The sequence below is a fragment of the Magnolia sinica genome, chromosome 4, assembly GCF_029962835.1.
Source record: "Magnolia sinica isolate HGM2019 chromosome 4, MsV1, whole genome shotgun sequence".
NCBI classification, from domain to species: Eukaryota; Viridiplantae; Streptophyta; class Magnoliopsida; order Magnoliales; family Magnoliaceae; genus Magnolia; species Magnolia sinica.
In genome coordinates, this window is record NC_080576.1 from 32719346 (window position 1) to 32744426 (window position 25081).

General features: G+C 40.4%; 1 protein-coding gene across 5 annotated transcripts; it reads right to left on the reverse strand.

The window, feature by feature from the left end:
* Nucleotides 1–790: 790 nt before the first annotated feature.
* LOC131242980 (uncharacterized) lies at nt 791–19373 on the reverse strand. Of its 5 annotated transcripts, none has more exons than XR_009169794.1 (7): nt 19059–19213; nt 17159–17446; nt 11833–11967; nt 7555–7611; nt 6173–6307; nt 5862–6020; nt 791–1233 (listed from the first exon to the last, which is right to left on the reverse strand). XR_009169794.1 is itself a non-coding variant. In XM_058242004.1 (7 exons), the coding sequence occupies exons 3-7, from the start codon at nt 17441–17443 to the stop codon at nt 1168–1170; spliced, it is 678 nt and encodes a 225-aa protein (XP_058097987.1). In that variant the 5' UTR covers nt 17444–17446; nt 19059–19118; nt 19241–19364; the 3' UTR covers nt 791–1167. The 5 variants fall into 5 exon arrangements, 4 of the variants coding, with proteins under 4 accessions (XP_058097987.1, XP_058097990.1, XP_058097988.1 ...); XM_058242004.1 differs by lacking the exon at nt 5862–6020 and adding an exon at nt 19241–19364 and having other exon boundaries at nt 19059–19118; XM_058242007.1 differs by lacking the exon at nt 5862–6020 and adding an exon at nt 2619–2722.
* Between the last annotated feature and the right edge of the window lie 5708 nt (nt 19374–25081).

The window sequence follows — 25081 nt, forward strand, 5'->3', positions numbered from 1 at the left end:
TAAGAAGAAAAAACTCTTCATTCCAATTAAATTGTGGAAGGGTAGAAGTTTGTTTGGTGGTGGATTCCAAGGTACATCATTCCTCTTTCTCTTCTTCAAAAGGTATTCTTCGTCTTACATCCTTCCTCTTCCTCATCTTCGAGAGGTATTCTTCTTCTTATCTTGTCTTCATCTTTTCCTTCCCATTACAACTTTTTAAACCCTAGATCTTCAATTTTTTTATTTTTCAAATTTCTAAAAACCCTAATTCCAAAATCCCCAATTCCCATGTATCCTAATTTTCCTAATTTCAGATTTTTTTTTTTCCATTTCCTAACCCTAATCATAAAACCTACAAATCTGTCCATTGAGTATTGAACGTGTCTATACTAAATTGGAAGTTTTATCATTCCATGGGTCCTAGTTTTAATTAATTTATTTGATTTCTTAACATGCGAGCATGTGATTTAGGTTAAATCAGATTTTATTTTTTATTGTCTACTCTTAATTACTTGGTAAGTTAGCATATTTTGTTAATTGAATTACTTTATGGACTCTTTCATAATCTCCATGTTGCATGCTAGCATTAAATCATGTGTCCTGCGTCAGAGGTGAGGGTGGGACTCAATGCCACTACCAGTTTGTATGGAGCACTGGGACTCAATTCCACCACCAGTTTGTATGGAGCACTATGCCACATGCAAGTTTTACCATGTTCGTGGATGAGTCGCTGATGACCAATTTTAGATGGGTTTATGTATTAAAATCAACTAACCTAATAAGAAGATACTAACAGTAAAGAAAATATAGGTGAGTAAGAATAACAATGGATAAGAGAATTAAAGGGAAGTTGCCACTTTACATGAACAAGCTTCTGATGAAAATTTACAAGAATATAGACACATCTGAGTTTTGAGTTTCAAAGATCTTAGAACATAGATGAAATACAGGGCAGACAAAGCTTCTCCATTGAGACCTTCCCCTAAAACTGCTCCTGGCACTTCCTTGGGTAAGTAATGTTTCTGCCATACAACCAAGCTAGAGAAGAGGCATATTACTTGTCAGTTGTCACCCTGTGGACCTCAATTGCAATATGGATCTTCCATGAGGTTTCAGATTTCCATGAGAAACTGAAATAAGGAAGTGCCTCCGAAAAGGTGAAGACAAATTGATATCCAGCAGTTCCATTTACTTGTAAATCCACTCATTTGCACGGCCCCCAGTCTCATCCATGTCAATAAAAATACTAACTGCCTGTGACAAACAGATGAGAGTTTCATGAGATGACATGGTTACTCATTCCTACTTCCTAGATAGGCTGTTAAAAATAGAAAAACTTCCACTCCTGCAATCTTAAAATACTCTCAACAGAATCTTGTGGACTTGTGGCCATGGGATAATGGACTCAACTTTAATGAAACCAAATGAGTTGCAGAAATTTATAAGCATAATATATTCAAGAGCTTTGCGAAGCACACAGGCATGTGCAATAAATCCCTCATACACTCCACACATGTGCCAGCATGGTATATATTTACGGGATCTAATCTATCCATCATGTTGGTCCGACCTCATATATGTTTTCCCAAAAAAAAATACTGGTCCAATCAGCATGTGAGCCCCGATATTGGAAACAGGTGGGTGGGTTAGAAAACTTTGCCGAGTTTTTCAGCGTGATACGTATGTTTTGCAAAGTGTGGCCCACGCCACCAGTGGATCAACCTGATTCTTGGGCTAGGGCATCAACATAGTGATGCAGATCTGGTGGATGGACAGGTACTCAGACCTATCATGACATGCTGGCACTTGTGGTGTGTACATGAGCTTTTATTGCATGCATGTGTGGGCTTAGCAAAGCTCTAAATTCAATGTTTTCTTTTTATATGTGACAAATGGTAAAGATAACTAGGATCTGTTTTAAGATAATGCATGTTGACAAGATAGAATATTGCAAACATGACTTCTATGGTTACACAAAAACTCCAAATCCTACTTTTGACACATGCCAATGTTGCATTAATTTGCAGGATCCAGTCTGTTCATCAGGTGGAACCCACCATGTACATGCCATGAACCAGAAAAGGCTGTTCTGGTCTACATGTATGCAAATGCGAACCAATTGTCATTTTTCTTCACCATTCATTCCTTTCCATGTCTGTGGCCCACTCCATAACCAAGTTGGCCTGAAGACGAACCACGGCACATGCATGGTGGGGCCCAACTAATGGGCAATCCAGTTTAAGTACACGTGTGACATTACCACATTGGGAAAATAGGATTTGATTTCCTACTCTTGCAGCACATACATAAATGGAATCTATTAGAAAATATGAGCAAGAACGAGGGTACGATGAGCAAGTACTGCAGAAAAAATGTGAGGCGCACAAGCATTAGAAAGAAGAATAGTGTGCTACAGTTGCAGAAGATCTGAGGTACTTGAAAATTGAATAATACATGCAATTGTGCATGTTTCTCCAGATGCAAGTATCCTATAGCTGATTTCCAAAATAACTTTCAGATGCTTGATTCAAATATAGGAATTTTTTACAAGGAACTTGGGTAATTTAGTGACAACAGATTTTGGGGGTTTGCCTAGCAATTGCCTATTCCTCAAACAGATGATACACATTCAGTTTTACATTATCAAAAGTGCAAGGAAGGGACCATGAAGCTTTATATGAGCAAGTCAAGGATCTTTCTCTAACCTACATAGAGGTTTTATATCTCGCTGCACTTGGATGCACTATAAATTGAATAGCAATAACAAGTTCAAGTCAGTGAAAAATGCCAAATTTGTAATTACAACTCTTAGTATTCATATTGAGGGAACGAACACAAAACTGCAACTTACGCTAATTGCAAGTTGGACTTGGAAGGAGCTTAGGTGCAATTTGAGGGCTATATCCTAATCACAAATAATAGGGAAGGTACAACTTTATCATTTCCACTAGCCTAGTTAATGCAGGCCATAGCCCACCTAGGCCCACTGTAGGGCCTAGCAAGACCTAGGCCCATAGCTCACCATAGGGCCCAACATGTGCTGATTTTTGGATTGTTTATTATAGATTTGAGGATTGCAATTTACTATTTTTGGAAGATACGGAGACTGGTTTAAAGATGTTATTGAAGTTATTGAAGATATGATTGAAGATATGAAAGGGATGTGATTGAAGATATAGTGCTAATTCAGAGATGTGATTTAATTACTTTCTATATTTGCTTTTACTATCATTAGGCTTTTACCATCTTAGGTAGATTTAGATTGGTTTGAAATAAATTATGATTTATTTGAAATCAATCTCTTAGTTCGAGGGATTTTCGTTAAAGATTCATTTAGGGTCCAGTCTATAAAAGGGGAGGAGGTGTAGTTGTTAGTATTTCCAAAATTTCTAAGTGCGAGTTTTCTTAAAGTTTTTTTGTAAGAGAAGAAAGTTGATATTGATAAAGTTCTCTCCCTCTCTACTCCATTGTTCTTGTCGGTGTATTTTTTTTTTTGCAATATGGGTAGCAAGATCTCATTGACTCGATAACCGGATTGCATCATTTCAATAGTTCACACCAACACGGTCTACATAGCCTGCTTGTATGGAAGTTTAAATCCATTTTTTCAGAAACCTAAAGCAACAACATCTATAAAGATCAAGTTCATCAGATGATAATCGTATATAAGGCTGCCAACCTAACAAAACCCACCTTTATCCAAGCTGGGTATCGGCAATGAGAACACGAAACTCCCACAGGTGCAACGTAGTAGACTATTACATAGGTTGATTACAATCGATGACATGACCCCAATTAATTGGGATAAGGCTTAGATGATGACGATGATGAGTTCATTGCCACGATAACCATAGTGATAGTGCAGAAGACTTTAGACCTTAGATGTTCAGATTCAGGACTCGACTAGTATTCATGGCATGTTTGCTTAGTGAAAGTATGATGGAACTATGCTGAATTTACTCCCTGATTTGCTCTGAACTGTTCTTGGGAGATAACACGAACTGGTTGCAAGTACTACAGTTTAGATATTCTGTATCAGTGTGGATTTTCAGAAGAACTGGTCACTGATGGGCATCAACTGAGTCATATTCAATTTCATGGGACAGCCAGTTATCTAGAATACCCGGAAGCAATAGCAACAACCCAGCAACCAAAAAATTGATATCAACAATTTAATAAGTAAATATGGGTAAATAGTCAATAATTACTTTTGAAGAGTGTTTGTTTAAGAGGGAAATTTACCTCAGTAATTACAACTGGAAAACAGCACCATAAAGCATGAAATGGAAAAAGGGCTTCGGTACTATCAAAATTCGTGGGTCCCACAGTGATGTATATATGTGATCTACACCGTCCATCCATTTTACCATATTATTATAGGGCATGAGCCCAAAAATGAGGCAGATTGGAAGCTCAAGTGGACCACACCACAGGAAACAATGGGGTTAATGATGTCCACCATTCAACATCGAAACCTTCGTAGGGCCCACAGGAATGTGCATCTACCATCCAACCCGTTCATAAGATTACACTAACATGTATGAAAGGTATACACAAATATCAACTTGCTCCAAAACTTCTGTGGCCTCCAAGAAGTTTTCAATGTTTGGCGTTCAATTCCTACCATTTCCTATGGTGTGGTCCACTTGAGCTTCAGATTTGCCTCATTTTTGGGCTCATGCCCTAAAATGAGCTGGTAGAACAAATGGACGGCATGGATATGATAAAACATCATGGTGGGCCCTATGATTTTTATATGTGGAAATTGTATGAATTCAACACAAGCTTTCAAACAAGCTCACTGTCAATGCCAACCTCAAGATTGATGCCGTAATTACATGGGTAACTAATCATTACCTATTTACAAATAATTACATGTGTAAATGAAAAAACAAACGCCCCCTTAGTGAAAGTATGATGGAACTATGCTTAATTTACTCCCTGATTTTCTCTGAAAAGTTCTTGGGAGATGACACGAACTGCTTGCTAGTACTACCGTTTAGACATTCTGTATCAGTGCGGATTTTCAGAAAAACTGGTCACTGATGGGCATCAACTAAGCAGCTCATATTCAATTTTATGGGACTGCCAGTTATCTAGAATACCTAGAAGCAATAGTAACAACCCAGCAACCAAAAAATTGACATCAACAATTTAATAAGTAACCTCGATTCAGCTGTATATGATAAGGTAAGATGATTCCTCGCATATTGCAAGCTATAGTGCAAGCTGGCTGATATGTTTAGAGGCGTGGGATTTATGTAATGAGAATCAAATAGTGTTTTCTCATGTGTGCAGAGATGTAGCGGACATGTATGCTAAACGAGGAGCATCAAGACAATTTATGGTGTTTGATCTCAGAGATACTTAGGTGAAACGTGTCTGTTGGGTGTAAGGTGTTTATGTTAGTCTGGCCTAGGTGATGCTGACTGGAATCTGGATTAATGTCTCGTTGTACTCTTATTTTAGTTTCTTAATAAAAGCTAGTTTTAGGTGATGCCAGCTGGACTAACATCTTGTTGAACTCTTATTTTAGTTTCTTAATAGAAGCTAGTTTATCCTTCCAAAAAAAAAAAAAATTGATTACTCTTATAATATTATAAGAAGGAAGATAAAATTAGTCACATAATTGAAATGGAGAAGGTATTCGATACATCTGACGATCCATCATTTGTGCACACAGCAACCGTACATGCGGCAAACATGTGCACCTCCATCCAAAGCTTCCAATCATAGGCCTAGTCATAGATGTTGCATGAACCAAATATTACAATGAACGAAAACCATCTGATTGGTGGTTGTCAAATAGACTCTAAAATGAAAATTAAGGAATGAAGCAAATTCAAAGAATAAATTTCCATTGGTCAAAGGTTAAAACTTACAATTTCCCAAACAATCTGAATCTGAGGCCCTGCCCCATCTAAAGTTGGGCCCATGATTTGAGTTTGGATCAGTACATGTATGCCACATGTATACTAGCTACGTGAATGCATATGGCTCATCATTCGCCATCCTCTTCCAAAGTATCAATGAATTTGACCCTTCACCATGATGGACAAGCAGACTAGTTTACTTTAAATGGAAGAAAATACCTTGAAAAAATAAAGAACCATTCCAGTCTCATCATGAAGTTTTTTTAGCAAGCACACATCCAGCATTTTTATTTTTATTTTTTGTTTTTTGGTAGTTTTACCTTTCCTATCCGAGGCCGCTCCTTCAATTTGGCTAGGCTATTACGAATATGTGAGACAGCTCCCCAGCATTTCAATGTATTTGCAACATCATCAAGCCTCAGTAGATACTCCTCTTCAGTCAGCGGAAAGGATCTCTGCAAAACAATGCCCATCCATAAATGCATATTTCTTCAACTGGAAATTATGAAGAAAAACATTGGAAGATCAAACAATTGCAATCACGAAAATTGGACTTTAGAATAATCTTATATTTCTTTTAGTCAGCATGGTAATCTTTCTAAATATTCGAAAGCTCTGACAGAAATCCAGTAATGTCTGTTTTAATATCCTCTTGCATTCAAAGCATAGTTCAAAAACCTGAAAACTTGATACAATGTTCAGTCAGGTTGGGTCAACTCAAGAGGGGCTTGATCCGACTCAACTCGCTATTTAACTATTTTCAATTGAAAATATTGGGAATGTAAATAGATATTTAAAATAGTTTAGTATAAGTAATATAAAATGCAATTCATATAAAAAAACCACACAGATACCTCATTGGTTAAGTAAGTTGCTACCTTGGTTGAGGTTGAGGTTTGGAATCCCACTCCTCACCTTCGTTAGTGTTAATAATATCTCCACCCAAGAGGTGAGTCAGTCATTTCAAGTCATGACTAGTCATGTCAAGTCAACTCGATAAGTTTCTCAGAGTCCAGGCTGTGTCGGGCCAGTACTGAGTTCCCCAGTGATCAGGGAGTTATTTAAATACTTCACTTTCCCTTTTTCGAAAAGAGCTAACTCTATTGCAGATACTCTGATCAAGGAAGGGTCAATCAGCCCTTGCCTCTTAATTGAGAACTCTCCCCAATTGCTTTATGCTTTTGCACCCTTTCCCTTCCCTATCCATTGCAATAAAAAGCAATGCAGACCAGGACCTCACTAGCATATTGTTAATGCTTGGACGTAAAAAATAATAATAATAATAATAAATAAATCATCAGAACGAGATGCCTAGGGATGTTGGACCATTTGGATCTATGGAAAAACATATGAACGAGATATGTGAGATGGAATACAAACAAAAAGAACAGATGCTTGCTTGTCCCTGGATTGCAGGAGCAAGATGATAGCATGGTCCAACCTATTGTCCCACCTGTGTTTTGTTCCCATTTCACAGAGGGATAAAACTCTGAGCTAATGTGATCCCACAGCATATTGATAGCTCAGTAATTGTACGAACATCCAGATGCCCTATTTTGGTAAGACAGTCCATGAATGTGGACCCGTCCATTTGCAGGCATGTGGCCATACAACCAGGGTGTCATTTTTTGACATTTAATAACATTTTGAGGTTCCTGTATCTATCTACGGTAAAGGTATATGCTGTAAAATAATCTCATACCTGCTCCATGTACTTCCACATTACATTCATTGCCAAGAGGTTTCTTCCCATAAACTCCTGCATCAAAGCATGGAAATTTAACACGTATGAAGCTTCAAATGACATAATCTGGAATCTTCCACTTCAACTATGAAAATAGTGATGAAAAGATTGGTATGCCTGTCATGCCAATAAAATGGTTGGTCTGTCAGATTCATTTACACCTAGCATGTTTAGCAATTATTGTGTCCAAGTTCTTCAAACCGACTGGCCTATTTAAAATATTTATCATAGTGGAATGAAGGTTTTGCAAGAGCAAAGCTGTAGGCGTGTCAATTGAACAGACTTGAGTCAGCCCAAGCCCAAGCAAATTATTTTGTAATGCCTGAAATAAAGGCCCAGAGCCGGCCCACAGGTCCAAAGTTGAGGCTCAATCACAGCTCATTACAGCCATAAAGTTGCTTAGATCCAGGCTGGGGCTGGGCCCCAATAGAAAATGATGTCCAGGAGCAGCCCCAGCCTATTTATTAGTTGAGCATGAAAATAGGCCCGAAGCTCTGGTACAGGCCTAAAATTGGGGCCATAGCCAAAGCTCATGCAAGCATGCTGTTGGGTTTATTTTTCTTCAGTTCATACATAGGTTAGAGCCTTTATTTGAAACTTAGGTCCGATGACTTTTCGAGTTGGACTTCTTACTTTTTGAGATGTCCAGTATGGCTTTTGTTCTATATAGAAAACATCTCTACAACACTTTCCCTTTGCAAACTTGTCTTCCATCAGATAAATTTGGGAAGTTCTACAGCTTTATAAAGGTCCTCTCCCCTAGGATTTTGTTCCCATGTGCAGAGGTTAGGCATGTGTAAGGGTGTTGTGCACTCCACACTGTGCTCGTGCATGCGTGTGTGATGGCATAGGCTTGGCATAAGGGTAGTGGCGGCGCACTTCCACTTACACATCAGCTCGAGGAGCTTGAGGAGCATTTCTTATTAGGCATTCTGAACCGATCAAGTTGGTTCAGTTCTGGGACCAAGTTGGTGTGAGTTAACCAACTGACTGTTGCTGGTAGTTAGAGATTAGTCCAAGCAATTAACCAATGGATAACAATAACCTATTATTTGATCCATCAGTTGGGAGTTCACCATTGTTGGTTAGTTTTGACTGTTGATATTTCAAACTGACCAAACTGCCCCTGGTTTGATTGAAATGACACTATTGTGTCCCTACAAACAGGCAAGAAGCATTCAAGACACCGAAACAATAGCTAACCACACACACTTAGAATCTACTGAAACAAGGCCTCGGATGAAGATTTCACTATAAACTCATCTGTTTTCATGCCATATTACCCTCTAAATTCATCAAAATCAACTCCGTTTGACATTTTCTGGGCACAAAGGTATTCAGGGTTGTTTATGAATGCTGCAGACCCTTGTACAACAACAGTTTTGATTAGGCATCATCTATCCTAGAGGTGGACATAGTAGATTCGGTTAGATTGGTGTGCAGGCCATTCACTATCTCAAGGAAAGCGTAACCCTTCCTGCGAATGGAAGAAATCAAAGGTGGGAGAAAGATGGAGAAGTCTCTCTGCTGTTTTTTTAAACTGAAATTTGAAGGGTGTTCCCTGGCCAATCCCAGACCTGCTGTGAACAGTGGCATCATTTGGAATGACCTTGGGGATTTGATGGTTGAGTTCTCTGGGCCAATCGGTGTGAGCGGTTCTAACTACACAGAAGTGGATGCTATTCTCCAAGGGGTGAAATTACATGTCAAGCTCAATTTCTGCCCAATCATTATTGAGGGTGACTGAAAGAAGGTGATCAGATAGGCACCTCTGGCTGCTGCCTTTGGAAGTTTGCCAATCTGATCAGCAAAGTGTTTGATCTTTGTGCTTCGATCCAGGTGCCTTTTTCCCATGTGCCCTGTGACGCGAATTCAATGGCAGATAGTCTGGCAAAAGATGAGGATATTACGGATTATATTTCTATAATCAATAGGAGTTGTATTTTCCAGCATCGTGCTTCAGAGCTGTCTGTTTTCTATTTAGTTTTCTGCTTTGCCTTTTTCATCTTTCCAACAAAAATATTTGAGATTCATCAAGAGAGAGATTCATAGAAAGAGAAAGAGATGCATCCATGACTCACACAAGCATTTCTATCTTCACCATACTATCTCACTAACAAGTTCCAAAAGCTTGATGAGCGATATTGGCTAGTTGGCCTGATGAGGACATCCACACGCCCATTCGAGTGTATGCAAGGAGGAGAGCACCGGTGTCCTTGTGGATGGACGACCCATACATGGGGCCCACTAGTGGGCCTAGATCTTCATGACATCTTCCAGAGGAGCATCGGACCGTTGATTTCCATTGTCATCTCATTCTGACCATCAGATCACGATCGGGACCATCATCATTGTCGGATTGTGACCGTGGCCACTTGTGCAGCCCAATGGATGATACATAGGCTTAGGATTGTCTTAGGAATCATTTTCAGATTGATTTATGTTTTTTTTTTGGACTATTTATGAGAGGTTTTATATGTTTTCTTTCTTAGAGTAGGGTTATTTTGGTAAAAATACATGAAATAGGGACTTTATTGTAATTTTGAAAAGATTCTGAGACTATGAGGGGGTGGGGGGCGTGTGACCTCTCTAATAGTGGAATTTCTCTTCTTTAAAAAAAATAAAATAATAAATAAATAAAGAAGCAAAAGCTCTTGTTTTCTTCTTCATGCGATGTAAGTCTTGTTCCATGCGATTTGGAACGAAAATCGGTGCGATGCCCTTCTTCAATCACGGGAGTGCGAGGCTTCCAACTATGAACCATTGATTTCTCCTTCTCCATTCGAGGTATTTTGTTGAGATTTCATCTTCTTTTTGTTCCAAACCTCCAATAACCTTCCCAAACCTCTTCCATGCTTTCCCTTTGACCTTCTCCATCAAACCCCTTCAACTACAAACCAAACCCTAGCCGTCCAAGCCCCACACGTGTGACCGTAGGGCCACACGCCGTGGGCTGGTCCGTATGGCCACCATCTTCCCCTTTTGTTTTCCTTTTGATTCCCCATCAAAACCCTCTTACCCTTAGCCCTAAACCCTAACCCTAGATTTTCAAATCTCCCAATTTCCCCCGAATTCTCAAACCCTAGATCTCTAATTTCCCTAATCGACCCAAATCCCTAATTTCCCTTCATCCAAAACCCTAATTCCCCCGTACTAAAACCTAAATCCATCATTCCCCTTAATCGATTCGCTCAATTTAACCCTAACTTCATCCTTTCCGCATATCTCCCTAACCCTAGCCTTACCTATATCTAAATCTAGCAAGCCCTAGGTAGTATTAGGTTATCCCTTTTAAAATAGCCCTATCCCTATGCCATTTGGATGTCCCTACATCCATTAGATCCTTGTTTCTCGTATTTATTGTTCATGCAGGACATTCCTTGCTAATTGAGGCTTGAACTTGTCATAATCTCTTTTTAGATTTATGAGATGGGTGATGATTTTAGCACGCTTGACTTTTAATTAATTAATTTAATTTTGTTGATTGATATCTACTAATTGTTTAGCCTAATACATTGGTCCTGCATCATGGCCCTACTGCAAAGTAACAAAATTGCCACTCTAACAGCAGCCTAACACACAATATGCAATCCTATAATTTGATGCACGCAGATCCACAAACAGTAATTGGAAGGGAAAAAAAATCCCTAATCCAACAATGCTATAGTATACAGCCATTTGACAAGAAAATGATGCTTAACCTTGAGTGCTTGATAAGCATACTTCAACAATTAAAGATCTCCATCTAGTTAGGGTAAAAATTTTCTTGCATAGTTAGAATAAGTCTAACACCAATTTATGATTGTACAAGAATGGAGAGTGAATATCCAATTACCTATTTCTTGGTGAATGGATTATTTCAATGACTGTTCCAGAATGGGGGGGAAAAAAGACGGTACACAGCACAGAAAATTCCTGGTAACTACCTTGGTCAGTAACTTAGGATTGGACCAATGACCTTCAAACAGAGGACCTCACAACCCAACTCATAATGCAGAAAGTTCAAATCCAACATAATTACCACTTAATCTCAGTGCTTATGTACGGCAATCCAAGAAAACCAGTGGTTGGTAAGTCGTACAAAATCCTCCAAAAATGAAAATGATGGCTATCAAAACTTCCTTGCAAATATCATCTAAATGCTTCTTCTTCTTCTGTTTTTTTTTTGAAAGATGATGCGAAATATCATCTAAATCCTACAATGCTTATAACTGCAAATATCATCAGAGAAATTACCTTCTTTATAAGTTGGACATCATAAGACCTCCCATATTTGTTCCTGATAAGGGTTGCAAGATCCATTCCGGTAAAGGTCGAATCATCTTTTCCAACAATCCTTTCCAAATCTTGGCGGAATGATTCATTACTCACCTGCAAGGATACAAGAAGACCAAAATCTAAGAATGCATATCTTCATTTGAATGCTTAATCAAATATCCCTATGTAAATTATACATGGCACAAGAATCATATTCTAATCTCAGTTTATACAATGATCAGAAACAAGACAACGACACTTTCATTCTTCATAGTATTGAATACAACTGTAGATCATCTCCTTTGTTGAAGCTGGAAAAGAAGGCATTTATATCTAGGAGAAAGATTGACTTTGATAAAGGCAGCTATGTCTAATCTTCGGTCTACTTTATGTCTTTGTTCAAATGTCCAAAGTCAGTGCTGAATCGGTTGGATAAATGTATGAGAGATTTCCCATTGATAGGGGCTAAAGAGAAGCACAAGTTTCATTTAATGAATTGGGAGGAGGTGTGCAAGCCCTTTCTAGAAGGGGGAGCTGGAATAAGACACTTGGAATTGATAAACTTAGCATTATTGGGAAAATGGTTATGGAGGCTTGGTAGGGAGGAAAGCCAATCGTGGAGACAGGTCATAGTTAAGAAATATGGAGTAGAGGAAAGACGTAGATGGATTAGAGCGTCTTCTCTTGACAAAGCATTGGGGGTTTGGCAAGCTATCACAGATCTAAGGAGGAATTTTAAGGAGGGGCTTGGTATCTCATTGAGGGATGGGAGCAGCATTCGGTTTTGGGAAGATATTTGGGTGAGAGATGCTTCTTCAAGAAGTTCTTCCTAATTTGACTAGAATTTCAATGGAGCCAAATATTTTGTTGCTCGATCTTACTCTTTTGAAAGGAATTACGTGATTTGGTCTCCCCTGTGCAGAAGTAACTTGTTGGAAGAAGAAGTCGAGGAGATGGACTATTGGAAAGGCTTCAAAAGATCATGTCAATGATAGGTGAGTAAGATTTTATAGTCTGGATAAATGTTGTCAAATGGCATAAGCGATCCCGTGCAACCCAAGGGGTTGTGCACTTGTGCTATAGCATAATCGCATATGCGATCACACAACCTCCCAAACATTTTTTAAAGAATAAAAAATGAAAAATTGTATAAAAAAACTAAGTGTAGGGCATTGGCTTTTTTTTTTTTTTGTTTTATTAGACTATAACAAGTCAACTAACTACTCAAATGAATGCATATACTAAAAATTGTGAAAAACAACATAGAAATTTTACTAATGCCATTTTAAGAGAGAATGAGAGTCATAAGGTGTGAGAGAGAGTAAGATAGTTAAGAGACTTGAGAGATTAAGAGATGAGAGTATGAGAGAGAGAGAGAGTAATAGAGTTGTGAAAATAGGGAGTGAGAGTGTCCATTTATAGGTAAAAAGTGAAGTGAAGCAGAAAAAATCCCAATGGCCAAAAATCTAACCGTTGGGAGGTTATGCTATCACAAACTATGTATACAATGGCATAACCACATAACTATGGCTTATGCAATCGCAAACTTTTTTGTATGACCGCAGAAACCCCGACGGCACAATAACCGCATATGCCACTGCATCCTTATGCAATAACATATGATAAAACTGGTGTGGATAAAAGAAAATTCCAGGAAGTTTTTAGTGAAATCGTTTTAGAAGCTCATTTCTTGGACTTCTTCAGATAGGAAAATTAATCATATGTTGTTTCTGTGGCATTATAAAGCTACTCTCAAAGCATGGTCGAAAAGTGATGTGGGACATGAAAATTAAATATGATATGCAAGATTTCAGGCTTTAGATCATACTAATTTTGAAACAATCACAAAAATTCCACATGCCACATAAAGTCAAGCATTCAACAATGGGAATCTACGAGGGTCCAAGCCTACACATGTTACGACTGAATCAGTTAAAATTATAGACCAAACAATGCTCAAAGGAGAGTAGATTCATCCACACATGCAAAGGATTATTTCCCAATCCAAGGGATTCACATGTTTTAAATCGGGAAAGCCTAGGATTTGCAAAAGTGGAATAGAACTTGGGATTTAGGATTATCTAGGATTAGGGTTAGGGAAATAAGGTGAGAAAGGGGTGAAATAGAAGAGAGAGACGAACCCGAGATAATCCACACGTGTGGACAGCGACCCGGGCCTGACGCACGTGCGTGCTCGCACGTGTGTGGGGCCCACGAATATGAAATCAGCCAGCTAGGTGTTGGTCGACCAAAGGAGGTCCACCTTCACGCCAAGTTTTACGCCGATCGGATGTCTGGTTTGTGCACGGTGCTCCGCCGAAGTTTCAGCCCTCCTGCAGGGCCTGATTCTGCAAATTAGTTGTAGAATGAAGATTGGATGCAAAAAAGGGATGGATTTGGAGATGGGATGGCTGTGAGAGATGATGAATATAGAGGGTAGGAGGTGGGGGCGAATTGGGATGCATGTGGCTTCGCAGCACGGTAGTTAGTCCTTCAAAAAAGTAAGGGATTCGCAACCAATTAGATTTCCACAACTCGAAGAATTAGAGAAGCAGGAAAACACAGAATTTTATTAATCTTCTTCAATTAAAACAAAAAAACTACAAAGGGTAGCCTATTTATAAGAAAACCATATACTCAAAAAGTCGCACCATGTGCGCACACTATTACCTAGAGACGAAGTAACAAAAATAACAACTAATCAATGCAATCAAAACCACTCATGATGTTCCTACTAACGATAATAAGCAAAAATCAAAATCCTAGATCATTTAGGGTAGTGGACCACGATCATGAGATCTAATGGTGGGATCCACATGATAATCGGGTCCACTCCAATGAACCATAGTACAACCTTCTAACTACGAGGCCCTTCATGGATGTCGTCATTGATCCAGATCGATGGTGGGGCCTTCCTCCTCCTTGCGTGCTTGCGGGGGGGAGGTGTGCGCGTGATGTCCCCATTAAAGGGAAGAAATGGGGTACTAACGATTGGCAATTTTCAAAAGAAGCGGATGATTATGCCAAATGTATGTTTGATGTGCATGCTCGATGAAGAGTCAATGGGTCATTTTTATCTCTATTGCCCTTTTGCAAGAGAAGTATGAGAAAAGTTTTTTCAAGAATTTGGTATTGCTTAGATTATGTCAAGATCGATTGAAAGTTTTTTGGGGCTTGGCACGAGGGTGCCATTGGGAAGAGAGGGAAGTATGGAAGATTTCCTTGTTGGTTGGAATTTGGAGGGTATAGGAGGACAGAAACAATAGGTGCTTTCGGAACAGATGCAAGTGGGTATTGGATGTATTCAATAGGGCTAAAGGATACGTATCGGAATGGGCGATAGCTTTTAAAACAATCGGATAATTTTTTATTTGTTGCTTCTTTTTTCTTCTTTTTCTTCTTGTAAGCGATATTATTTTGGCCTTGGCCTTTCATTAATAAATCATCGCTTTCAGAAAGAAAAAATAAAAAATCAAAATGGGGATGATTGGTATCCATTTGGGTATTCATTAACAGTATCTTGACAGTATTCAGCAAGTAGAAGTAATGAACCTAGAGAAGAGCTAGGCTCCATAGTGCATTTGACACAATTCACTAAATTGTGGCAACTCATCCACCAGATACCAAATCTTCATCGGCCCCATCGTGGAGAGACCATACCCTAAAAATCACACTGATTGGCTGATAAATGCAGTCGCCCCATAGTGTATGCCAAATTCTCTGTGGACGCAAACATGGTCCACAGTCACTAACAATCAGGACTGTAGTCTTCTTTTAGGTAGCTTGTGTTATGCACATTGAACAAGTCAATGAATGATGAAATAAAGACTTCTTATAACCCTTATATTCGAGCAGTTGGAATCATGAGAGAGACAGAGAGAGAGACTCTCTTATCTGTACGAGACTGTTTGAAGTCACACCAACTATTCTCTTTTTGTCCTTTCACTTTTCTGCTCTGGTTGTTGCTAGCCTAGTATCCATAGTTTTCTGCAAGCACTGGAGCTCTATTATCACAGGTTTCTAACTACAGATTGCTGGAAATTTTCTGCTGCATTTCTAGTAAGTAAAGCCCCCTTTGATCTGTTTATTCAAAGAAAGATGCTGGAGATTCTATGATACATTCTGGTGAATCATTCAGCCATGTATAGAAAATGATCAGACATCTTCAATACTTGGCATTCACAAGATCTAACATTGCATGTGTTAAAAAGGACAGTCAGTTACGGCATGTTTGAATTCAATGAATTGGGAGTAAACTAGGGGAAGGCAAGGGAAAGCAAAATTGTGACATAAGCAGATCATAGACTGACATTAGCCCTAGGGGAAGGGAACTCTTTGCACTTATTTGTTTGGCTACAAATTTTCTTTGATTTGAAAGTGTTTGGGTTGCAATTTTCAAAGCGAAACCACTTTTCCCTCCAATTTTGCTATTTAAAACGTTACATTAGAAGGAACCCTCCTTTCCCACCAATTGACTTTTTTTCCAACAAGGTTTTTATTCCTTTACCAAGGACAGAAAATCAATTACCTTCTCTTTTTATGTTTCTCAAACAGAGAAAATGCCACATCAAAAGAAAATTGTCTGCTTTCCTCAGTTTATCCTCAATTCAAACGGCCCAAAAGGTCGTAAAAGGCATTCTAGATACATATGGAACTATAAATAATAGTCAAACTACGAGAATTTACTTTAAGAATTATGATGCAAAACTCCCGCATATAGACCCAACTGGTTGAAGATCATACTAGAGTTATCACAGATGGTGCACTCTTCAATGCAATCATTTGATAGAACCACAAGAAGCAGAAGATTGTAGAGACATCAAGCACCCAAGCAGAACATCATGTTGCAACGTTGAAGAGACTGAAACAAGTTCCATAAGGCTCCCGTATAGAAATCAGTACGTAACTTCACACAGCTTCAAATCAACTATCATGTAAACCAACAAAAATGTATTGCATTACAACTTCACCCAGGAAAAGGTAATCAACGAAAAAATCAAGTGTGTGCATTTAGGTTTTCAGAATGATGGATGCACTTTTGAAGCTTCAGAGGACAAAACCAATTTTATAATAGCCTTTTCCTTTTTCAAGATCTTCCCAACCTACTACGGCATCATATTATAACAACCAATTTCCTCAGCATAAACATGCCTTCAAAAGATAATCTTGAAACACAAATCGAAGCCAGGTCACAGAGCAACAGACTAAAACTAACAGTTGTGTATAATGGCAGCGTAAGGGAAAATAAACTATTCTCATCTTACTTCAAGAAGAGCAATTAGATACAAACACAGGTTTGACATACCCCTCCAGTTTCACCCTGAGGAGGTTCCCCGTCCTGATCATCATCTTCCCCATCACCCGGATCCAAGCCATCACTCATTAAGGCTTCAGATAACACCGGCCTAGAACGTGAACGCCTTCCGTGGAAGCTGGCAAGGCTCTCCCCATGAAGAAACAATGTTCTATCAGAAGGAAAATCTAGACTTGAATATCCTAAATGAAGAACCTTCTCAAATCTACTCTTGAAAGAATTCTGATGAACTTGCAACGACAAATTATGGGGATGGATAGATAGAACACTCATCATATCCTGCAATCAAAGTCATCCAAAAAAAAAAAAAAGAAAAGAAATTATATGACATTGAAGATTACAAAGCTTAATTACTTTTTTTTCCTCCAAGAATTGCAATTAGATTCAAACCCTAGTTTTCCAACTTGATATTTGTGTTTGGATGCACTATTGAATTGAATTGCAATAATTAGTTCAATAAAATGGAAAAGACCAAATTACAATTGCTTTCCTTACTATCCATACCAAAATGACTAGGCTCCAAACTGCAATTATAATTGCTTTCAAGTTGTACTTAAAGTAGCTTAACTACAAACAAATGCTATTTGAAAGCAATCGTAATTGCAATTTGGAGCCTAGTCCCACGGCATGAATGCCAGAGAAGGTAATTGTACTTCAATCATTTCCGCTTTATTGAACTAATTATTGCAATTGAATTTAATATTACATCCAAATGCCGCCTAAGGTTTTGTGTAAAGGAAGTATAACCAAATAATAATTTACAGTCCGCCCAGCAAATAACTTCCAATCTATCAAGTGTGTGCGATATCGAATGCTTCCAATAGGTTTCCCCACATGAGGACCACGTTGCACAAAAATTAGCCCCATCCACTTATCAGGTGGACCACACCATAGAAAAAATAAAATTCTAGCCATTGATAAATAACTCTAGCCATCAATGAGTACATGTGGCTGATTTTTGCACAGTGATCCTCATGATGTGGACAACCAATCGGATGATGAGATGTCGTGCACACGTGAAAGCTCGGAAGTTATCTGCTAGGTGGATCGTAACTTATGGTCCAACCGGTTGGACTTGAGACCTTCTCTTAGATAACTGATCACCTACAACAGGTTATATGCTACACTCTTTTTTAATGGCTTCAAATTTTCAGTTTCCAATTTTACTCTCAACAAATACCCTATTTCAAGGACAGAACACATGGAAAAATGCTTGGAGAAAAGGGATATAGGTTAACCTACAAATGGTTGTAGGTGATCAGTTCTCAATTTTAAATTAAGCAATGGACGGAAATCCCACAATGCTCATATGTTTATAGTTCTACGCTTCACCGAACAACTGCACATCAATAGGAGGAATGTTCACACACTTGCTAATGTGCGACATGCGTATGATATCCAAGCGGTACAAAGGTGGGCCCACCATGAAGATACCTATCATCAGGAGGGCCCGCACGCGTACATCGAACCAGGCCGTATTCATAAGATGTCCATTGTTCTTGAACCATGTGGCTGATTCAATGAGATTGTAGCATCCCAACCTTGCGCCACGAGCTTCACGGCGATGGTGGGGCCCACCTTTTGGACTGCCAGGACATCGGACACAGGCAACACGTTGACACACGTGCGCAAGGTGGACTGTTGCTTTACTATCCATTCAGCTGAATGCAAAACAATCCTCAGTAAATGAATATAGTTTAGGAAGACAGTGCCACCACTTACACCCACTCTTTCTACTTTTGGTAATAAAGAATAGCAAGAGTGGTGATATTTTATTATCGTGAGTTCGATCGAAAGGGTGCATCGATAATCAAGATGGGTGTAGATATCAATTCCTTAAATCTAAGTAGATCTTCAGAAGGAAATGCAAAACTGATGACGAGAATCGTACCGTTTCGTAAGCATAAAAATCGAGAGCGAGACGAATACTATTTTGGCAGCCAAACGGTAGCTGCAATCGAGTTTTGAATGAAATTGAGAGAAGAAGATTCGAAGGCAGAAAAAATTAAATAAAAGATTCAGAATGCTGGAAAGGAGGAAGATGCTTTTGGATAGAAAAAACAAGGGCCTTACTTTTCCTCGGCAATTAATCGCCGGTTCCAACGGGCGGCTTGTTTGTGTTAGAGTTCAAACTCGGCAAAGGATCGGCAAAGCGACGTGAACCTCGGGCAAAGGATGTGTGAAGGCTCCTCGGAACGAGGAGGACGCGAGTTTCCTGCAACGCGGACGTGGTTTGGCTGGTGACCCCAACGTCAGCCACTTAGCTGAATTCAAAGCTCCGTCGGCCCCACCATGATATATCTGTTTTATCAACTCCGTCCATCCATTTTTCATATCCTTTTATGGAATATAAAAAGATTGAGGCAGATCCAGATGACAGGTGGACCACACGACAGGAAAACAATATTGATTGAACGTCCACCGTTAAAAACTTCCTAGGGCCCACTGTAATGTTTATTTTCCATCCAACCTCTTAAAAAGGTCACAAAAACCTGGATGAATGCAAAATAAAAATATCAGCTTGTTCCACAACTTTTGTTGTACCTGGACAGTTTTCAACGGAGAGCATTCAATCCCACCGTCTCCTGTAATGTGGTCCACCTGATATTTATATCTGCCTCATTTTTTGTCTCATTTGCTAAAATGATATGAAAAAAAGATGGACAGACTGGATAAAACACATACATCACTGTGGGGCCCACAGAGTTTTGACATCGGGTAGCTGGCTAATGTTGGCGTCACTAGCTAAACCCTGTCCGTGTAACGGACCATATTTTACACGGAGTTCCAGCAATCCAAAGTTTTATGGGCGCACAAAGATGTTTTTTTGAAATCTACTCCGTCCATCAGTTTATCCAGCTCTTGTTAGGATGAGATCCCAGAAATTAAGCAAATCAAAGACTCAAGTGAGCCATGCGACAAGAAACAATGGGGATTGAACGCCCACCATTAAAACCTTATTGGCACCCACAGAAGTTTTGATGAGGCTGATATTTGTGTTCTCCCTTCATCCTGGTGGCGGTGACCTTATCATAAGGTTTGGACGGCATGCACGCATCAAGGTGAGCTTCGGGAAGGTTTCAATGGCAGTCGTTCCCATCCCCACTGATTCCTATGCCGTGTCCCAATTGATATTTTGAACTCCCTCAATTGTGGAATCTCATTCCAAAGAGAGCTAACGAAACTGATGGACGGAGTAGATCTTACGTAGATACTTAAGGGGTGTCCACAAAACTTCAGGTCAGGTGTCCCGTAGTGCCGATTTGATGGGATCGTTGTCTTTAACTGCTCACGTGCTGTACATGGAGTGAAACTCGGACCGGTTGGTTGTGGTTTACGTGAACGTAAGACCAACCTAACCTCGCACGAAATACAGTTTATGCCCAGCACACCCTATACGCAATCCAAGCTACTCTACTCAACCCAACCCAATTCGGGTTGGGATGGGATGGTTTGGATTAGGTTAAACCGGATTAACGCTATAATTAATAAACAAAGGGCCCGTTTGGGAGCGTGGATTTGGAACCCCTTGATTTGAAATCCTCCTGTTATGCGCAAAACGGAGCGGCCTATAAAAAGAGTCCATTCTACAACCAACATACACCCAATGAGCCAAGTTGCTTGCAAGATACCTACGGGCAAAGAAAGGTCGACTATGGAATAGGTCGGTGTAGTCATAGGTGTAGTCATAGGTCCACATGACTATTGGTTGATCTATTGTGTAGGTCGGTTCAACCATAAGTCGGCTATAGGTGGGCCCTAGGTCAACTGTAGGTCAGCATGATCATAGGTTAGTTATACGTCAGCCATAACTTGGCACAACCTCCGACAAAGTCATCGGACAATATCAATAACAAGTGAATGCTGATCTTTTGAGACCTCAGGTGAATGTTGATCTGTCAAATAGTTCGGTATTACCTACCTCTAAGGTATCACTCGCCTTTACCGACCGACCATTACCCAAGCAACTGACCGGAAGATCTCTCTAATGGCCTGATGATCTCTCCCAAGATCTTCGGGGGATAAGAATGGGTCCCGAGGATCTCAGACGTCCGTTATCTTGAGGAAATTCTCGGAGGATCTGGATACCCGTGCAGGAAGATATCCGGCGTATCAGGAGTTCTAAACGGGGAAAGCTTCCTTCTGTGTGATCTTCCCTCTCATATAAATAGAAGAGCTTCTAGCCATCATAAGGTACACATACTCAATCTTAGATATGACAGGTGACCCTTTTCCAAAGAGATCAACTCCTATAAAGAGCCCGAATTCCTTACTTAGGCATCGAAGGGTCCCCTGTACTAGCTAGGTTCTCCTTTGTCTCCTTCTTTTCTGTGTATAGGTTCTTGAGGGTCAACTAAGGAGTGTCTATAGGAAAATTGCATCAATAATTTGACGTTGTCTGTGGGAAGCGAGATCAGAGTCGTTTCCTGCTTTATCAAAGAGAGACTACAATGGCCAGAGGGAAGAAGAAAACCCGGATCTCCCCAGTTGCGCCTAGTCTAACGCCACCCCCGGAGCAGCTTAATAGTCATCGGGGTTCCTCTTCCCAACATCAGGCTGATTCCGACTCCAAGAGGTAAGGTCAGCAGTCTCACGTCAAAGAAGGTTGACTGAACTCCCTCGAATAACCAATTGAAATGTTGAATAACAACATGAACTCCATGAGGCAGCTGTTGAAACAACTGCAGCCTCAGCATGTGCAGAAGACCAATAGGGAGAATGAACATACAGGCCACAATCCTCCTCAACCTTCGAGCACACCTACCGCCTCTCGGAGGAGCCAAAAGCAAGGCTCGACCAAGATAGCTCCATCTCATATTTCCGGGACAGTAACTTTGCCCGCTTTCGATCTATGCCATGAGCTAGACTGAAAGAAGCGCGACAAAGTCCTGATTGAAGCTATTGCTGAAAGCGGCGAGCCCTGGGAGGTCGAGCTCAAGAACTTACGCGGTCAGATGGGAGACATGCGAGAAGCCTACTGCACAAATGCGTCGACCCCGATAGAAGCAATAATGGAGGAAACCAAGCCTCCATTTACCGCCAACATCATGAAGGCACGACTGCTAGACAGGTTCCATTTACCTCAGATCACCCTGTTCTCAGGGAGTACCGATCCATCAAAACACTTAGAATCCTTTAGGGTCTATATGGAGCTCCACAATGCGTCCGATGTAGTTATTTGTCACACCTTCTCTTTGACCTTGACTGGAGTGCCCAATTGTGGTTCAAGCAATTGAAGCCCAACTCCATTAGTTCATTCTCCCAGCTCGGCCAAGTCTTCGTTACAAACTTTATCAGGGGAAAGAATAGACTCAAATCGGCCTCCCACCTCCTACACGTGGTTCAGAAGGACGGTGAACTACTAAAAGATTACATCAAACGCTTCAACTTGGAAGAGTTGCAAGTCTGAGAGCATACCAAAGAGCTCGCCTCAACTGCAATCATGGGAGGATTAAGAGACCGATAGTTCCTCTTCTCACTAGATAAAAACCCTCCAACGACAATGGCCGATCTATTGAATAGGTCGCAAAAATATGTTAACGCTGAAGAAGGCCATATCCTGCGAGAGGTTATCTAGAACAAAGCTCCCCCGACCAAAGAACAGCAGATGAGGGAAGAACCAAGTTTGGCCGTTATGAACAAGAAGAGGAAGGACAACCAATCACGCGACGACCATCGACCGAATATATAGCTCGACTACAGGTTCAAGACATACACTCCTTTCAATAAAACACCTGAACAGGTCTTGATGGAGCTTCAGGACAAGGGCATCCTTACTTGGTTGAGCAAGTTGAAATCTGACCCGAATAAAAGAAGCAAGAGCAAGTACTGTTTCTTCCATCGGGATCAAGGTCATCTGACGCGCAATTGCTTCGATCTCAAGCAGGAAATCTAGGCACTTATTCGTAGTGGCCACCTTGGCAAATATGTCAGTAATCGAGAAGAACGAGCCGCGACAAAAGATGCACCCCCTGTTAACAACAAACCAACGGGAGAAATCCGCACTATCTTTGGGGGACCTGGGGGTGGAGGAGATTTGAATCAAGCTCGGAATGCCCACGCACGAAGCATCGTTCATTCTGACTCAGAATGCGAGATCCTCGCAACCAGCCGACCTTCGAAAGAGCAAAAGGTGGAGATATGCAATCTGACCTTTACCGAAGAGGACGCCTGAGGAATCCATCATCCGCACGATGACACACTTGTGGTAACGGGAATTTGATAAAATGGAAGTTGGTCAGTCTAGACTTCTACCCGTCAAGACTCCACTGCTTGGTTTCTCTGGTGGTGAGGTCGTACCGAAGAGATCAATATAGCTTCCACTAATGACTGGAGACGAGCAGAACTAGGTAACTACGATGATCGACTTCCTAGTAGTGGACTGCTCGTCCGTCTACAATGCGATCCTTGGTCGACCATCTCTTAACACCTTGCGAGCTGTAGTCTCAACCTACCACCTAGCGATGAAATTTCTGACCGAACAAGGCGTCAGATCAGTTAAAGGAGACCAACATAAAGCTCGGCACTGCTACACGATAGCGCTAAGGTTTCACGCCAGGCGATGACCGTCGCCTCTCTAGACCCTCGCGAGGATTCTGAAGAAAGAGGGTCTCCCATGAAGGATCTTGCTCTCGTTCCGATCGATGATTCCGACCCGTCTAGAATGGTCCAGATTGGCTTGTCCCTGACACCTCCACTACGAGATAAGATGATAGCCCTCCTTCAACATTATACAGACGTCTTCGCATGGTCACATGAGGACATGCCCGGTATCGACCTAAAGATCATCACGCATCGCCTGAATGTCGACCCTGACCACCGACAATTCAACAGAAGTGGCACACGCTCGGTCCCGAAAGATATGCGTTGATCGGAGAAGAAGTCGACAAATTTCTTAAAGCCGGATTCATCGAAGAGGTTTACTATCCATATTAGATAACCAACATAGTTTTGGTCAAAAAATCCAATGGGAAATGGCGGGTCTGTGTTGACTACACAAACCTGAATAAGGCTTGTCCCAAAGATAGTTTCCATCTTCCTTGAATTGATCAGCTCGTCAACAGCACCGTAAGGCATGAACTACTTAGTTTTATGGATGCTTATTCATATTATAATCAAATTGTAATGTATTCGTATGATAAGATAAAAACAACCTTTGTCACTGACAAAGATCTTTATTGTTGCTGAGTCATGCAATTTGGATTGAAAAATGCCGGATCCACTTATCAGCACCTGGTCAATAAGATGTTCGCCCATCAAATAGGGTGGACAATGGAAGTATACGTCGATGATATTCTCGTCAAGAGCATCAAGACCACAGATCATACTTCTGATCTCGAGGAAATGTTCTTCATTCTTCGTGAATATAAGATGAAGTTAAACCCAAGAAAATGCGCCTTCAGGGTTAGCTCCGGAAAATTTCTCTATTTCTTGGTCAGCCAATGAGGAATCGAAGCAAACCCTGAAAAGATCAAAGCTCTGCTTGACATGGATTCACCAAAGACGACCAAAGACATCCAACGACTTACAGGAAGAATCGTTGCACTCAATCACTTCGTGTCCCGAGTTACAGACAAATGTCTCCCCTTCTTCAAACAGTTAAAGGGAAAACAGGTTATAGATTGGATAGAAGAATGTAAGACAGCCTTCCACAAGTTCAAGCAATATCTAGGATCACCACCATTACTCTTCAAACCTGAGCAAGGAGAATCTCTACTATTATATTTGGTTATTTCTCATGCAGAAGTTAGCTTGGCCTTAATTCGAGAACAAGTAGGAAAGTAATTTCTGGTGTACTATGTTAATAAAGTCCTAATTTCGAACAAAACCAGATACCAAGCCTAAAGAAATTGACGTTGGCATTGGTCATCTCTTCTTGAAGATTGTGACCATACTTCCAAGCTCACATCATCA